At 38.7% G+C, this 19,132-nt stretch overlaps 1 protein-coding gene across 2 annotated transcripts in view; it reads right to left on the bottom strand.

Annotated features, from left to right (window-relative positions):
- LOC137239531 (uncharacterized) overlaps window positions 1-19,132 on the bottom strand; it is a 114,697-nt gene that overhangs the window by 38,834 nt on the left and 56,731 nt on the right. For both annotated transcript variants that reach the window (XM_067764950.1, XM_067764949.1), the window contains 2 exons: window positions 11,490-11,941; window positions 11,312-11,407 (listed from right to left, as the gene is read on the bottom strand). In XM_067764950.1, coding sequence (XP_067621051.1) covers window positions 11,312-11,407; window positions 11,490-11,930 — 537 coding nt within the window. In that variant the 5' untranslated portion in view covers window positions 11,931-11,941. The remainder of the gene's footprint in view (window positions 1-11,311; window positions 11,408-11,489; window positions 11,942-19,132) is intronic.

Genomic DNA, 19,132 nt, shown 5'->3' on the forward strand with positions numbered 1-19,132 from the left:
ATATGCACATTTGGGTATTTATATTAGAGCGTTTAACACGTTCAAGGACAATCAAAATTTTAAGGAGCGGCAAAAACAGACAGACAGCCGTTTTTGAAACTAGTCACTAATTCCACTAGAATTTTATTACGTTTAAAATGGATCGCTTCAAACTTTATTTTAGGAAATTTTTTTCCAAAGTTTTTATTAACCTTAAATAACTTTTGATCCATCAGACTTCGCAAAAAATGTTGACAATGACATACAAACTTATTTTTTTAATGGTGACCAATTAGATGTTTATAGAAACCAAAAGATATCAAAACAAAAATTTTCCATACAACTTACATACATACATATGTATATATGTATGTATATGGGAAACAAAAATCCCTACCATATTACCATTTCCACACCTGTTTACTAATAAACAAAGTTCTATGATCAATACAGTTGTAAACGACCGCGATAACTATTTCTAGCTTAAGCCTCAAGCACAACTTTGGTTACGTAAATATATTTAACTAAATAAATGAATATTAACAAAGCAACCCCAAACAAACAAAAATATATGCATATATGCATCTATACACACATAAATATATGTACGTATAAATATATGTGCATGCTCATCTGCACAAGCGATGAGCGTAACATAAACGCAATGTCTTTTATTTTACTATTCGAAGTATCCGAATAGTGCGCACTATCCGGATAGTACTATCCGAATAAACGAATAAAAAATCCGAATAAATATTATTCGGATTACGAATACCTGGCGAATAAAAGAGTTTATTATTCGAATAATTTTTTTCGGATAGTCCCACCCCTAATGCTTACACCATGCATATGGTGGTTATTAATATAGAGAAGGCCCTGGAACACCAGGAATATGCCCTGGTGTTTTTCTGGACATTGCCGGAGCTTTCAACAATGTCTCGAAAAGATCAATAATAGAGTCTCAACTCGATTGACGTTCATCCAGCTTTAGTAAATTGGATCGGCTCCATGTTAAACTGTAGTATGGGGTCTGTGCGAGGCAACGAAACCTGTGGGCGCTGGTTATAAACGAATTGCTGAGGCGGTTCAACGGAGGCCCAGTCAAACTTACGGCATATGCAGATGACGTTTTAATCATAAGCGGAAGATACCTAACAACAATTAGCTCTCTCTCTAATGGATCAGGCACTTCGGGATGTACATGCCTGGGCATTTGGAGTCGGGTTAACCGACAACGCGGAAAACCCCGATCTAGTATTATTTACTAGGAAGTACAAGGTCCCCAATTGGACTAAGCCTAAGGAGGAGTAACACTGCAAGAAAAATATAGTACATAGTATCTAGGAGTTATACTAGATAGTAAGTTGTCGTGGAAACTCCATCTGGAAGACAGAGCACAGAAAGCCTCCGCGGCACTGTATGCATGCAGGAGGATGCTAGGGTGCACGAGGGGCCTATCACCCAAACTCTCTCATTAGATATTTACGGAAATTATCAAACCCATACTTTACTATGGGGTTATTGTTTGGTGGACAGCCACACAAAAAAGTACGTACATATGTATAGCAAAGCGTATGCAGAGTATTTATGATTAGCATAACGGGAGCCCTAAAAGTACCCCGACAGCAGCATTGCATACTATTCTGCACATCCCGCCTCCAACCCTAATTGCCAAGAATATCGCGTTCGCTACTGCAACAAGGCTTAAGGCCTCGGTCAGCTTTAGTGCAGGCCGTTTGTATGGCCATAGCAGTATAATGCCATCTAATATCGGGCAAACTGAATATATGGTCCCGTGCCTGAGCTTCGTAAGAGATATTGGGGTCACAATTGAGCCGGAGGGTTGGTGATGGGGTGCAGAAATGGCAGAACATACTATACACGTGTATACGGATGACTCCAAATTAGTGGAAGGGGTTGGGTCTGCTGTTTACTGTGTCGACCCAGAAATAAGTAAGCAGGCTGCCAGATTACTGCAGCGGTTTTCAGACGGAAATTATAGCAATGAAGAAAGCTGCGGAAATTCTGGAGGAAGTGCTTAAGCTGCAGTCGCGTCAATATATATATTGATAGTCAGGCTGCAATTAAAGCAATAATCTCACACAGTACTTCATCAAGAAGTGTTCTGGAATGAAAAAAAGAATTGGAAAAACTTTTATCAGGTCGGACTATACATGTTTACAGGGTTCCCAGTCATAAAGAGATAGAAGGTAACGAAAATGCCGTTGAGTTGGCAAACGACGGTGCAACTTTCGCTGAGTCGACGATAGACGTCCTAATCCGCTTGGGAGAAATCAAAAGGAGACAGGAGTTGCATACGATCCATCAAGCAGGAAAGGCTTGGACAAAATCGCGGTGCTGCAAAATTTCTAAGATCATGTGCAAAGCCTCCGATATTATCACAAAGTGGCTCATATCTCTGAAGAGAGAAGACTTAAAAAGACTCACGATGGGCATACTGCCTGGGCACTGCCTTCTGGCGTCACATGCTTATAAGTTAGGCCTCGTCAGTAACAGCAAGTGCAGGAAGTGTGTCAAGGCTCCAGCTATTAATGGCGGCAGAGTTGCCAAATCTGAAGGCAGCAATTAAGGTGGGTTCTAGAAAACTACTAGTATTTGCCAAGAGGACGGAGTTATTCTATATCGTATATCCCGGCACCTGATTGGGGTTCTTCCGTTTGGTCGTCAAACAAATTCTGGTAACACTATGGACACATTCAGTCTAGGTGAGGTCTTTATTGACCGGCCAGTTCAACCTAACCTAACCTATGCGAGGCTTTGCTGACGTTGTGCATCATTGCTCCTAACCAAAATAATTCAAGTTGTTGACATACTAATCAACAATGCACTTATTCAAATAAATATGTACTTAAGATTGTTTAAAGCAACTGCTTGCTGGTGGAAAGATGACAAAACATAATAAGTAAATAGCATGAGGAAATGCATTTAGAACAACAAAAAAATGGCATGAATAAATATGTACACTGCTGATTTTAAGCTTTTTTATACTACTTTTAAAATCACTAAATAGTTTTGAGCTATTTCTAAGATATCTTGGTTTCAATGAAAAGTTTTAAATTAAAACCAAAAAGTATTACCCGTACCGCGTTTTTAAACCTTCTTGGTCTATATTACAAACTATAGGAGGATACATTTTTAATATATTAGGGTTAAGTTTTAGTCTAGAAGTTGGAAAATTGTAAATTTTCTGGACTTAAATCTAAACCATATTGTTTCGATTGAAAACCAGTCACATGAACTCGTTTCGTTTTAAACTTTGAAAGGTCTGCATTTAAAACTAAAAAAAATGTAGACCAAACAGTTTAAGATTTAAACCAAAATTTTCAACCGTGTATGAATTCATTCAATTCAAAGAATATGAAACTAGGTGCTACATGGGTTAATCGGTTTATCGATAACTACTGCCAAATTGTGTATATCTTTTGAACTTTCAATATAAATGTACCTTCTTGTAGACTAATCCACAATTTGATATTAAGTTTCGTCATTAACGCTTCAAGACATAAATGGGAATTTTTCGGTACAAAAATGACCCACCACCTAAATTGCTCTATATCTCTTAAACCGAGAAAGGTTTTCTAAACTCTTGTTCTGTATTATATAGCCACCTACTTTTAGATTAATCCACAATTTGATTGAAGGTTCACGGTACGATTTCTACGTGCGATTTATCGGTTGGTCGATCACAGCCGCCTACTAACTGATTTTTGTGTATATCTCTTTAAGCAAGCAAAAATTCAAAATTTCGTTTATTGTATTATGTAGCTACCTTCTTGTAAATTAAGGCATGACTTGATTCAAGGCTCTACCGTTAACGGTTAAGACGCTAAGTGGGTTAATCGGCTTTTCGATAAGTATTGTCCATTTGTGTCTTTTGAAAAAAGCCAAATTATGTATCAGTCTCCAAGTAGGTGGATTTAAAATGCAAATAGAAAGTAAAGAAGACTTTTGCTTGGTTCAAGAGATATAGGGGAATTTAGGTGTGGGGTCATTTGTGTACCAATAAATTCCCATTTTTGCCTAGAAGGGTTAATGATGGAACTTTATATCAATTGTGGATTAATCTAAAAGTAGGTGGCTATATAATTCAAAACAAGGGTTTAAAAAATCTTGCTCGGTTCAAGAGATATAGGACAATTTAGGTGGTGCGCCATTTTTGTACCGATAAATACCCATTTTTGCTTTAGGGGTTAATGATGGAACTTTATATCAAACTGTGGATTAATGTAAAAGTAGGTGGTTATATAATACAAAGCAAGAGTTTAGAAAATCTTGATTGGTTCAGGAGATATAGGGCCATTTAGGGGTGGTTCATTTGTTTACCGATAAATTCCCATTTTTGCCCTGAATGGTTATTAGTTAACTTTATATCAAATTGTGGATTAATCTACTACGATTATTTGCATTATACAGCCACCTACTTGTAGATTGATCCACAATTTGGCTTGAAGTTTTATCATTCATTATCATCAATTTCTATGTGCGAGTAATCGATTGTTCGATCAGTGCTGATTACTTAATGATTTTTGTGTTTATCTCTCGAACAAAGCAAAATTTAAATTGTTTTGCATTCATATAGCTACCCAATGTAGATTAATGCACAATTTGACTCAAGGTTTCATCATTAACGGTTAAGGCACTACGAGGGTTAATCGGTTTATCGATAACTGCTGTCTTAAACGAAGCGAAATACAATTAAGTACCTTTGTATTGTAAAAACAAAAACTTTGCCTTTCGGCTTGTTTCAAAAGATATACACAAATTGACTGTAGGTATCGATAAACCGAAGGAAAAATATTAAAATATAACAAAGGCAGAATAAAACAAAATAATATAAGATAAAATAATATCCAACAAATAAATTTAAAACAAAATAAAGTAAAATAGAATGGTTGGCTATACATTAGGGGTCAATTTCATTTTATTCGGAAACTAAAGGGGTTGAGCTCTGAAATTTGGCATAAATGTTATCCGGGGGTTTACCAACGGGTATATATCAGTATTGTTCAATTGTTATAAACAATTTATAAATAATTTGTTGCTAAAGCTACTACGGTAATAACATCGCGTTTTTTTTATTAATTGAGTTATTTTACGAAAAGCATTATTTATTTTATAATTTATTAAATTTTGATGAGCTCAAGGCAGTTTAAAAATTTGAAACACAGTTTAAATGTTTGTATTTCTAATTATATTTGGTCGATATTTATATGTTTTACCGACGGTATGAGATCGAAATATCGACCAAATATAATTAGAAATACAAACATTTAAACTGTTTCAAATTTTTAAACTGCCTCGAGCTCATCAAAATTTAATAAATTATAATATTTGAAGGCAAATAAAAATATTTTTAAAATTATTTATTTTAATATTTTTTATTTAATATTATTTTGCTTTTTTTAAATAAATTGAGTTGTTTTACAAAAAAAAAATTATTTTAATATTTTATTTTTATTTTGTATTATTGTAACTAATTTTTGTTTTCTTTTAATTCCAGCGGCCGCCGTGATGTGATGGTAACGCGCTCCGTCTAGCACACCGAGTATCCTCGGTTCACGCCCTGGGCAAACCGACATCAAAATGTTAGAAAAAATTTTTTTCAATTAAATAATTTTTCTTAGCGGGGTCGCTCTTCGGTAGTGTTTGGGCAAGCACTCCGAGTGTATTTCTGCTATGAAAAGCTCTCAGTGCAAACTCATCTGCCTTGCAGATGCCGTTCCGAGTCGGCATAAAACATGTAGGTCCCATCCCGCCAATTTGTAGAAAAAAATTAAAAGGAGCGCGAAGGTTTTGGGGAGTGTTATCGATGTTGATGGTCCTTTACAGGATATAGATTCGGTATGTTCCGGTAACAAGGCACCATTAAGGTACTAGCCCGACCATATCGGGAACGATTAATATGACCACATTAAACCTTCTAGGCCATCCCGCCCCCACCCCCTAGTTCATGAGGTACTTTGGGTCGCCAGAGCTTCACCTGCTAAATATGTGTATGATACATCAATATTTGTAATAGGATTCTCTTCGCGTTGGTGAGGTTGACAATTGGGTTCCGAGAGCTTTGAAGCTATAAAGCTTTGTCGTGCGCTTATCAACCCTTTGAATCCCACGATGGGACCTCATACCTCTTAGTAAGCATGTCCAGATCTATCTTCTCCCCGTTATTGTTCTACCCGACATAAGATGTCCAGGCATGTGTATCCCTAAGCGCCCGATATCCATTAAAGAGCTAATTTTCCACTTTTCATTTTTTGTAACTTCAACGTGGCCACATCAAACTTCACAAAACCTTCGAGGGGTCTCCTTATCGCTACAAGCAGAAGAAGAAGGAGTGTATTTCTGCTAATCTATTCGGCTTCGCCTCGCTTCATACCCGCGGGTGGAAGTCTAGCAATCGGACAAAACTTTTCAGCCTAAGCTGCACAAAACCGTCTTTGCCGTGCAACTAGACTCAGGTGACAAGATCTCGCCCTGGCCTAAGTTAATTTGTATATTGTAATCAGTTAAGCTCTTAACTATCCAGAATCCCCCTGACGTACAAGATGTATGCTTTCCTCGTGATTAGTACCCACATGACACAAACCATATATTCCATTGTAATTAGATAGGCAACGTCTCTAGCAGAAACTTCTTTATGGTCCAACCTTGTTGGATTGCCATATTCCTTGAATTTGAGTGGTCGAAAACCACCATTATCAAAAGACCAACAACAAAGTACATAAAGAGTTTTACAATCCTTTTGACAAATTCCGCTGAGGAAAAACTTACACTCTGAGGTCTGTTGTTGTTGTAGCAGTGCTTCGCCCCATTCAATAGGTGTGACCGATCAGAGATTGTCATCAATATCCTCTAACGGGAGTGCAAGGGAACTTGCTGTTTCAACAGGGGTGGACCATAATGAGAGGGGTGTTAGAGACGTTGGTTCCACATTACAATTGAAGAGATGGTTGGTGTCATGTGGGGGATACATTGCAAGGTTAGGTTAGGTCTGGATAGGTACGAGTTTAACCTGTTACAGTATCCAGATGGAAGTTCAGCTAGAGTGACTTTCCCTAGGGAGTGTGCGCTCCTCTTCTGCAAGCTTAGGGTATTTTTCTTTGAGCACAGGATTCACCGGGATATTCCTGACATAAAGGTCCGACGCCTGTTTGTGGAGTTCACAGAGGACCTGCTTGTGTTTTTTGGCTTCATACGGCTGTATTCTTAGGTGCCGTATTCCTCATAATGCTTACGGAGATGACTCCTTAACCCCCTAGGCGGTGTTGGCTCATCAATCAGATGTCTGTTGGGATGCCCAGGTTTCTGGGTATTCAACAGGAACTGTTTGGTTAGCATTTCAATTTTCTCCCTGATGGGGAGTATTATCGCCTCATTACTTAGATGGTGTTCTGGGGACATAAGAAGACAACCCGTGGCGGTTCTGAGGGCAGTATTTTGGCAGGCCAGTAGCTTCTTCCAGTGAGTAGTCTTTAGGCTTGGCGCCTATATCGGGGACCTGTTGCATGCAGTATGCTGGCCAATTGCTTTGTAAGTGGTAATGAGCGATTCTTTATCTTTTCCCCAAGTACTGCCAGCAAGAGATTTGAGGATTTTATTACGGCTCCGGATTTTCGGTACAATTGCGGCTGCATGCTCACCAAAATGTAGATCCTGATCGAACGTCACACCCAAGATTTTGGGGTATAAGACAGTCGGTAGCGTAGTGCCATTGACGTGGATGTTCCAGTGCAGTGCTGATGTTGTTGCTAATGTTGATGCTGGTTCCCAAATAAACGAAGTCTTTTACTATTTCGAAATTATGGCTGCCAACAGTAGCGTGGTTGCCAAGGCGCATATGCGCTGACTCTTTGCTCGATGACAGCAGGTACTTCGTTTTGTCCTCATTCACCATCAAACCCATCTTTACCGCTTCTTTTTCCAGCTTGGAGTAAGCAGAACTAACAGCGCGGGTGTTTAGGCCGATGATATCAATGTCATCAGCATATGCCAGTAATTGCACGCTTTTATAGTATATTGTTCCAGTGCGGTTAAGTTCTGCAGCTAGTATAATTTTCTCCAGCATCAAATTAAAGAAATCGCACGATAGGGGGTCACCCTGTCTGAAACCTCGTTTAGTTTCGAACGGCTCGGAGAGGTCCTTCCCAATTCTGACTGAGCTGATGGTGTTGCTCAACGTCATTTTGCACAGCCGTATAAGTTTTGCGGGGAAACCAAATTCAGACATAGCGGCATATAGGCAGCTCCTTTTCGTGCTGTCGAAGGCGGCTTTAAAGTCGACGAAGAGGTGATGTGTGTCGATTCTCTTTTCACGGGTTTTTTCCAAGACTTGGCGCATTGTGAAAATCTGGTCGATGGTAGATTTACCAGGTCTGAAGCCGCACTGATAAGGTCCAATCAGCCGGTTCACGGTGGGCTTCAATCTTTCGCACAATACACTTGAGAGGACCTTATATGCGATATTAAGAAGGCTGATTCCACGATAGTTGGTGCATTTTGCAGTATCCCCCTTCTTGTGGACTGGGCAAAGAACACTTAGATTCCAACCGTCGGGCATGCTTTCGTCCGCCCATATTTTGCTAAGAAGCTGCTGCATGCGCCTTACCAACTCCTCGCCGCCGAACTTGAATAGCTCCGCAGGCAATCCATCAGCGCCCACGGCCTTGTTGTTTTTCAATCTGGTTATTGCTATTCTAACTTCGTCATAATCGGGCGGGGGGACATATATTCCATCATCATCGATTGCGGGATCGGGTTCTTCATCTCTGCGCGGTGAATTGCTGCCCCCATTTAGGAGAGCAGAGAAGTGTTCCCTCCATAATCTAAGCACTCTCTGGACATCAGTTACAAGGTCGCCGTTTTCATTCCTACAGGAGTTTGCCCCGGTCTTAAAACCTTCCGTCTGTCGCCGTATTTTTTGGTAGAATTTTCGGGCGTTATTCCTGGTGGCTAGCAGCTCAAGCTCCTCGCACTCACGCCTTTCTGCTTCTGCTTTTTTCTTCCTGAAAAGGCGTCTCGCTTCCCTTTTCAACTCACGATAGCGTTCGCACACTCCTCTTGTCGCGCTCGCTTTTAACGTAGCCCTGTAGGCAGCGTCTTTTCTTTCGGTTGCAACGCGGCATTCTTCATCATACCAGCTGTTTTTTCGTGGCCGCCGGTAACCAATTTTTTCCTCGGCGGCAGTATGAAGTGCTTTGGAGATATGCTCCCACTGCTCCTGTATTCCTTCAGGATGAGTTGTGCCCTCAGAGAGCAGGTGTGAGAGTCGAGTTGCGAAATCATTGGCAGTCTGTTGTGATTGAAGCTTTTCGACGTCTAGCTTTCCTTGTGTTTTTTGTTCCTTGTTTTTAGCCGCGTTGAGGCGGGTGCGTATTTTGGCTGCAACGAGATAATGGTCCGAATCGATGTTAGGTCCTCGGATCGTTCGCACATCTAAAACACTGGAGGCATGCCGTCCGTCTATCACAACGTGATCGATCTGATTGCGAGTATTTCGATCAGGAGACAGCCATGTAGCTTGATGTATCTTTTTATGCATAAACCTCGTGCTTGATATGACCATGTTTCGAGCACCGGCAAAGTCAATCAGCCTCAGTCCGTTAGGAGAAGTTTCATTGTGTAGGCTGAACTTTCCGACTGTAGGGCCAAAAACACCTTCTTTGCCCACCCTGGCGTTAAAGTCGCCAAGCACGACTTTTATATCATGACGGGGGCAGCGCTCGTATGTGCGTTCTAATTGTTCATAAAAAGTGTCTTTCACCTCATCGTCTTTCTCCTCTGTCGGCGCATGGGCGCAGATGAATGATATATTAAAAAATTTTGCTTTTATTCGAATAGCGGCGAGACGCTCGTCCACAGGCGTGAACGCCAGGACTTGGCGACAAAGTCTCTCTCCCACCACGAATCCGACGCCGAAACTGCGCTTATTCGCATGGCCACTCCAATATATGTCACAATTTTTGATCTTCTTTCTTCCTTGCTTCGTCCAACGCATTTCTTGGATGGCGGTGATGTCAGATTTTGCTTTGACGAGGACATCAACCAGCCGGGCATCTGCACCAATCCCATTCAGGGAGCGGACGTTCCAGGTGCATGCCCTCAATTCATTGTCCTTCAAACGTTTGCCATGGTCGTCATCAATAGAGAGTGTATTTATCCGAGGCTTGTTGTTATATTTCATTGGAGTATGGTTTTACGTGGCGGGTCCCAAGCCCAGCGCACAACCCGCTCAGCGGGGGTGAAAATATTACTTGGCACGTTTATATAGCGAGCCGCTTGCTCCAAGACAGACGCCCGCTTGCAGCCGCACCTAGAGGTGTACAGACGCTGCCGATGAAATCTCCCCCGGCTAGCCCTTAAACCGATTATGTCAGAGTGGCCTAGCCAGGTTGTCGCCTTCTCACATTAGCTCACCGCTAAACGGGTGTTTAGCGGCTACCCAGAGGATACTTGGCCGCAAGCGACCGGCAGTAGTGAGCTGCTTGAACCGCATGCAAAAGAATCGCTCTGGCCATTCCCAGGTGAATGGCGGTCAGAAGCTTTCCCCACTTTCGTGGACTTCTACACACGGCCCCACCCTCCCGAGGGCACACGCTTGTTATATACTGTAACAGGTTAAGCTCCTACTTATCCAAAATCAACCCCAACATACTTTATATATGTCATGCAATCGATGTGTCCCCCCTCACACCAACCATCTTTCCATTGCAATGTTGAAATTACGCTTTTAACATCAGCATCCCTATGGTTCAACCCTGTTAAAACTGCTTGTTTCCTCAGACTCCCGTTAGAGGACCTTGATGATGAGTTATTAGCGGTCGCACCTCGTTAATGGAGCAAAGCACTGATACAATATCCAACCCTTGCAGAAGAGGAAAGCAGACTACCGAGGTAGTGACTCGTGTCTACTGACACAACTTGATGCTATATACTGTAACAGGTTCCAACTCCTACTTATCCAAAAGCAACCCCAACATACTTAATGTATGTCCTGAATGCGATGTGCCCTCCTGACACCAACCATCTTTTCAATTGCAATATTGAAACTACGCCTCTAACAGAAACCCTGTTAAAACTGCTGGTTTACTTAGACTCCCTTTACAGAAGTTTGATGATGATTTGTGAGTGGTCTCACCTCGTGAATGGGACAAAACACTGTTAACATAACAACAGCAAAAACCAAAGAAAACTTTAGAAAAGGATACAAGCATGGAAATACCTAAAATCCGACAGGAACTGAAAAAAAGGTGGTTCATAGTTCAACAAATAATTAATTCCGGAATTCTAATAATTTTTTGTTTGTATAACTCACCTCAGCCCACAGGCAAACAATCAACGATGCGCAGGTCATTAAGAGCGGATAATACGCAGACATAAGTGTAATGGCCCATTGCGGTTGTAGATCCAGCTGTGAAAAAAAAAATAAATAAATAAATAAACGAATTAAAAAAAAAAAATATATATATATATATTGCGTAATTTGTACTTACTGGTGTGGTGAAAAATGCACCACGCAATGAAGCTGCCACAAATACTATAAAATATAAAGCTTTTTGTGTTGTCAAACGACAGGCACGCAAAATCGATGGTTGTTTCAAACGTTGATATTCCGCAATAATACAAACAAAAAGTTGCACTACGGAAACTAAGGCTACGAAATAGAAAACAGCCGATATGCCTGCATAATAGGGGAGATTGAAGCCACTGCATTCATCGCCCGCATAACGAATCTCACAGAGGCATGTGCCATTGAGGCAATCTCCGCGTCCCGAACAAGTGGCCATATTTGGATCATCATGGTTGATATTAAAGTGTGAGGATAGTGTACTGGTGGTGGATAAACTGTCGCCAGAGAGAGCGGCGCCTCTAGTTGTGGTTGATTGCAATACGCTCGAAGAGCACCGCATTAATTTGTGAAAATTGGATAGCATTCTATGCCGAACTAGATGTAAAAGAGAATGAAAAAAAAAATAAAATAAAAAATCATTAAAATTTGAATAACCGTTTAAACAACAATGCAGAAACGTATATTTAATAACATCATTAAATGTTAAGTTTAAGTAATTTTGAAATATTTCATACCATTTTTTATTTGTTTAAAACATTATATGCCTTTATTACAGGGTAAATGGGAAGGTGTATTGATTGGTTTCTGTTGAGTGCACAAAAAACATCGAGTCGTTCATAGACTTCGGTAATGAATTTGTACATATGGGGCAAATCCCAAAAACTTTTACTTTTTTGGATACTCCGGTTTTATACACGGACAAAAAACTTAGGGCCAGAAAAAAGTACAAGGACATTAAATTTGATCTTTTGACTATCCGATCTGATGATTTTAAATATCAAGAAAGTTGATAGTAAGTTTTTGCAGAACTTCGAAACGTAAAAAACGTAGATTTTTACACTTTTTCAAGCGATACCCTTGATTTTTTTTTTTTTTAATTTTTCGATAACATTTTGAGGCATCGCTGAAACGCTATGGAATTTAAACTGAATGTTGTTTTTGAGACGGAGATTCTAAAAGTATGAGCACTTATTATGTGCCCCTCAAATACTCAAAACTATCATCAATCAAGTTAGCGATACTTTGGTTTTTTTGTCATTTTCAATATTGTGGTCCGTCAAGCTGGACCCCCACGATGGATTCGAAATTTGGTAGGCCAGGTATTATGTGCTATTTATGTGCTAATTTGTTCCCAAAATAAAAAATTTTGTGCTCAAAATTTAAATACTTTTTTTTAACCTCAAAATGGGGGTCCAGCTGGACGTCCAGCTAGACCCCCCTCATAAGCTAGGTCAAACAAAAAAATTTAAATGTGGGAATTATGTGCTATTTATGTGCTCCAACATAAGCTACGGTCTGTCCAGAAAAACAGAGGGGTGACAAGGGGGGAGCGGGGGCATATAACCCCAGACGGAAAAATCGAAACGGGATAAGTGCAGAATTTTGTGCTATTTACGTGCTCAATAGTGCCAAAAAGAATTCGATTTTTTGACAACTTTTAACGATTTTTTTAAAACTTCAAAAGTGGGGGGTCTAGCTGGACGTCATAAGCATTAGGTCAAATAAAAAAATTTAAATGTGGGAATTATGTGCTATTTATGTGCTCAATAGTGCATAAAAGAATTCGGTTTTTTGAAAACTTTTAATGATTTTTTTAAAACTTCAAAAGTGGGGGGTCCAGCTGGACGTCCAGCTAAACCGCCCCTCATAAGCACTAGGTCAAACAAAAAAATTTAAATGTGGGAATTATGTGCTATTTACGTGCTCAATAGTGCCAAAAAGAATTCGGTTTTTTGACAACTATTAATGATTTTTTTAAAACTTCAAAAGTGGGGGGGGGGGGGGGAGGGGTTCCAGCTGGACGTCCAGCTAGACCCCCCTCATAAGCACTAGGTCAAACAAAAAAATTTAAATGTGGGAATTATGTGCTATTTATGTGCTCAATAGTGCATAATAGAATTCGGTTTTTTGACAACTTTTAATGATTTTTTTAAAACTTCAAAAGTGGCGGGTCTAGCAGGACGTCCCCCTCATAAGCACTAGGTCAAACAAAAAAATTTAAATGTGGGAATTATGTGCTATTTATGTGCTCAATAGTGCATAGAAGAATTCGGTTTTTTGAAAACTTTTAATGATTTTTTTAAAACTTCAAAAGTGGGGGGTCCAGCTGGACTCCAGCTAAACCGCCCCTCATAAGCACTAGGTCAAACAAAAAAATTTAAATGTGGGAATTATGTGCTATTTACGTGCTCAATAGTGCCAAAAAGAATTCGGTTTTTTGACAACTATTAATGATTTTTTTAAAACTTCAAAAGTGGGGGGGGGGGGGGGGGGTGCTCCAGCTGGACGTCCAGCTAGACCCCCCTCATAAGCACTAGGTCAAACAAAAAAATTTAAATGTGGGAATTATGTGCTATTTATGTGCTCAATAGTGCATAATAGAATTCGGCTTTTTGACAACTTTTAATGATTTTTTTAAAACTTCAAAAGTGGGGGGTCTAGATGCACGTCCCGCTCGTAAGCACTAGGCCAAACAAAACAATTTAAATGTGGGAATTATGTGCTATTTACGTGCTCAATAGCGCCAAAAAGAATTCGGTTTTTTGACAATTTTTAATGATTTTTTTAAAACTTCAAAAGTGGGGGGTCTAGCTGGACGTCCGCCTCATAAGCACTAGGTCAAATAAAAAAATTTAAATGTGGGAATTATGTGCTATTTACGTGCTCAATAGCGCCAAAAAGAATTCGGTTTTTGAACAACTTTTAATGATTTTTTTAAAACTTCAAAAGTGGGGGGTCTAACTGGACGTCCCCCTCATAAGCACTAGGTCAAATAAAAAAATTTAATGTGGGAATTATGTGCTATTTACGTGCTCAATAGCGCCAAAAAGAATTCGTTTTTTTGACAACTTTTAATGATTTTTTTTAAACTTCAAAAGTGGGGGGTCCATCTAGACCCACCCTCATAAGCACTAGGTCAAACAAAAAAATTTAGATGTAGGAATTATGTGCTATTTACGTGCTCAACAGTGCCAAAAATAATTCGGTTTTTTGACTACTTTTAATGATTTTTTTAAAACTTCAAAAGTGGGGGGTCTAGCTGGACGTCCCCCTCATAAGCACTAGGTCAAATAAAAAAATTTAAATGTGGGAATTATGTGCTATTTACGTGCTCAATAGCGCCAAAAAGAATTCGGTTTTTGACCAACTTTTAATGATTTTTTTAAAACTTCAAAAGTGGGGGGTCTAGCTGGACGTCCCCCTCATAAGCACTAGGTCAAATAAAAAAATTTAATGTGGGAATTATGTGCTATTTACGTGCTCAATAGCGCCAAAAAGAATTCGTTTTTTTGACAACTTTTAATGATTTTTTTTAAACTTCAAAAGTGGGGGGTCCATCTAGACCCACCCTCATAAGCACTAGGTCAAACAAAAAAATTTAGATGTAGGAATTATGTGCTATTTACGTGCTCAACAGTGCCAAAAATAATTCGGTTTTTTGACTACTTTTAATGATTTTTTTAAAACTTCAAAAGTGGGGGGTCTAGCTGGACGTCCCCCTCATAAGCACTAGGTCAAATAAAAAAATTTAAATGTGGGAATTATGTGCTATTTACGTGCTCAATAGCGCCAAAAAGAATTCGGTTTTTGAACAACTTTTAATGATTTTTTTAAAACTTCAAAAGTGGGGGGTCTAGCTGGACGTCCTCCTCATAAGCACTAGGTCAAATAAAAAAATTTAATGTGGGAATTATGTGCTATTTACGTGCTCAATAGCGCCAAAAAGAATTCGTTTTTTTGACAACTTTTAATGATTTTTTTTAAACTTCAAAAGTGGGGGGTCCATCTAGACCCACCCTCATAAGCACTAGGTCAAACAAAAAAATTTAGATGTAGGAATTATGTGCTATTTATGTGCTCAATAGTGCATAAAAGAATTCGGTTTTTTGACAACTTTTAATGATTTTTTTAAAACTTCAAAAGTGGGGGGTCCATCTAGACCCACCCTCATAAGCACTAGATCAAACAAAAAAATTTAAATGTAGGAATTATGTGCTATTTACGTGCTCAATAGTGCCAAAAAAATTCGGTTTTTTGACAACTTTTATGATTTTTTTTAAAACTTCAAAAGTGGGGGGTCCAGCTGGACGTCCAGCTAGACCCCCCCTCATAAGCACTAGGTCAAACAAAAAAATTTAAATGTGGGAATTATGTGCTATTTACGTGCTCAATAGTGCATAATAGAATTCGGTTTTTTGACAACTTTTAATGATTTTTTTAAAACTTCAAAAGTGGGGGGTCTAGCTGGGCGTCCCCCTCATAAGCACTAGGTCAAATAAAAAAATTTAAATGTGGTAATTATGTGCTATTTACGTGCTCAATAGCGCCAAAAAGAATTCGGTTTTTTGACAATTTTTAATGATTTTTTTAAAACTTCAAAAGTGGGGGGTCTAGCTGGACGTCCCCCTCATAAGCACTAGGTCAAATAAAAAAATTTAAATGTGGGAATTATGTGCTATTTACGTGCTCAATAGCGCCAAAAAGAATTCGGGTTTTTGACAATTTTTAATGATTTTTTTAAAACTTCAAAAGTGGGGGGTCTAGCTGGACGTCCCCCTCATAAGCACTAGGTCAAATAAAAAAATTTAAATGTGGGAATTATGTGCTATTTACGTGCTCAATAGCGCCAAAAAGAATTCGGTTTTTTGACAACTTTTAATGATTTTTTTAAAACTTCAAAAGTGGGGGGTCCATCTAGACCCACCCTCATAAGCACTAGGTCAAACAAAAAAATTTAAATGTAGGAATTATGTGCTATTTACGTGCTCAATAGTGCCAAAAAGAATTCGGTTTTTTGACAATTTTTAATGATTTTTTTTAAACTTCAAAAGTGGGGGGTCTAGCTGGACGTCCCCCTCATAAGCACTAGGTCAAATAAAAAAAATTTAAATGTGGGAATTATGTGCTATTTACGTGCTCAATAGCGCCAAAAAGAATTCGGTTTTTTGACAACTTTTAATGATTTTTTTAAAACTTCAAAAGTGGGGGGTCCATCTAGACCCACACTCATAAGCACTAGGTCAAACAAAAAAATTTAAATGTAGGAATTTTGTGCTATTTACGTGCTCAATAGCGCCAAAAAGAATTCGGTTTTTTGACAATTTTTAATGATTTTTTTAAAACTTCAAAGTGGGGGGTCTAGCTGGACGTCCCCTCATAAGCACTAGGTCAAATTAAAAAATTTAAATGTGGTAATTATGTGCTATTTACGTGCTCAATAGCGCCAAAAAGAATTCGGTTTTTTGACAATTTTTAATGATTTTTTTAAAACTTCAAAAGTGGGGGGTCTAGCTGGACGTCCCCCTCATAAACACTAGGTCAAATAAAAAAATTTAAATGTGGGAATTATGTGGCTATTTACGTGCTCAATAGCGCCAAAAAGAATTCGGTTTTTTGACAACTTTTAAATGATTTTTTTAAAACTTCAAAAGTGGGGGGTCCATCTAGACCCACCCTCATAAGCACTAGGTCAAACAAAAAAATTTAAATGTAGGAATTATGTGCTATTTACGTGCTCAATAGTGCCAAAAAGAATTCGGTTTTTTGACAACTTTTAATGATTTTTTTTAAAACTTCATAAGTGGGGGGGTCCAGCTGGACGTCCAGCTAGACCCCCCTCATAAGCACTAGGTCAAACAAAAAAATTTAAATGTGGGAATTATGTGCTATTTACGTGCTCAATAGCGCATAATAGAATTCGGTTTTTTGACAACTTTTAATGATTTTTTTAAAACTTCAAAAGTGGGGGGTCTAGCTGGCCGTCCCCCTCATAAGCACTAGGTCAAATAAAAAAATTTAAATGTGGTAATTATGTGCTATTTACGTGCTCAATAGCGCCAAAAAGAATTCGGTTTTTTGACAATTTTTAATGATTTTTTTAAAACTTTAAAAGTGGGGGGTCTAGCTGGACGTCCCCCTCATAAGCACTAGGTCAAATAAAAAAATTTAAATGTGGGAATTATGTGCTATTTACGTGCTCAATAGCGCCAAAAAGAATTCGGTTTTTGACAACTCTTAATGATTTTTTTAAAACTTCAAAAGTGGGGGGTCTAGCTGGACGTCCCCCTCGTAAGCACTAGGCCAAACAAAACAATTTAAATGTGGGAATTATGTGCTATTTACGTGCTCAATAGCGCCAAAAAGAATTCGGTTTTTTGACAATTTTTAATGATTTTTTTAAAACTTCAAAAGTGGGGGGTCTAGCTGGATGTCCCCCTCATAAGCAGTCAAATAAAAAAATTTAAATGTGGGAATTATGTGCTATTTACGTGTTCAATAGTGCCAAAAAGAATTCGGTTTTTTGAAAACTTTTAATGATTTTTTTAAAACTTCAAAAGTGGTGGGTCCAGCTGGACGTCCAGCTAGACCCCCCCCCCCCCCCCCCCCCTCATAAGCACTAGGTCAAACAAAAAAATTTAAATGTGGGAATTATGTGCTATTTACGTGCTCAACAGTGCCAAAAAGAATTCGGTTTTTTGACAACTTTGAATGATTTGTTTAAAACTTCAAAAGTGGGGGGTCCAGCTCGACGTCCAGCTACACCCCCCCCGCCCCCCCTCATAAGCACTAGGTCAAACAAAAAATTTAAATGTGGGAATTATGTGCTATTTACGTGCTCAATAGCGCCAAAAAGAATTCGGTTTTTTGACAACTTTTAATGATTTTTTTAAAACTTCAAAAGTGGGGGGTCCAGCTGGACGTCCCCCTCATAAGCACTAGGTCAAACAAAAAAATTTAAATGTGGGAATTATGTGCTATTTATGTATGTACTCAATAGTGCATAAAAGAATTCGGTTTTTTGACAACTTTTAATGATTTTTTTAAAACTTCAAAAGTGGGGTCTAGCTGGACGTCCCCCTCATAAGCACTAGGTCACACAAAAAAATTTAAATGTGGGAATTATGTGCTATTTATGTATGTGCTCAATAGTGCATAAAAGAATTCGGTTTTTTGACAACTTTTAATGATTTTTTTAAAACTTCAAAAGTGGGGGGTCTAGCTGGGCGTCCCCCTCATAAGCACTAGGTCAAATAAAAAAATTTAAATGTGGTAATTATGTGCTATTTACGTGCTCAATAGCGCCAAAAAGAATTCGGTTTTTTGACAATTTTTAATGATTTTTTTAAAACTTCAAAAGTGGGGGGTCTAGCTGGACGTCCCCCTCATAAGCAGTAGGTCAAACAAAAAAAATTTAAATGTGGGAATTATGTGCTATTTATGTATGTGCTCAATAGTGCATAAAAGAATTCGGTTTTTTGACAACTTTTAATGATTTTTTTAAAACTTCAAAAGTGGGGGGTCCATCTAGACCCACCCTCATAAGCACTAGGTCATACAAAAAAATTTTAATGTAGGAATTATGTGCTATTTACGTGCTCAATAGTGCCAAAAAGAATTCGGTGTCAAAAAACCTTTTAATGATTTTTTTAAAACTTCATAAGTGGGGGGTCCAGCTAGACCCCCCCTCATAAGCACTAGGTCAAATAAAAAAATTTAAATGTGGGAATTATGTGCTATTTACGTGCTCAATAGCGCCAAAAAGAATTCGGTTTTTTGACAACTCTT

Source organism: Eurosta solidaginis, chromosome 2, assembly GCF_040869045.1.
Source record: "Eurosta solidaginis isolate ZX-2024a chromosome 2, ASM4086904v1, whole genome shotgun sequence".
NCBI classification, from domain to species: domain Eukaryota; kingdom Metazoa; phylum Arthropoda; class Insecta; order Diptera; family Tephritidae; genus Eurosta; species Eurosta solidaginis.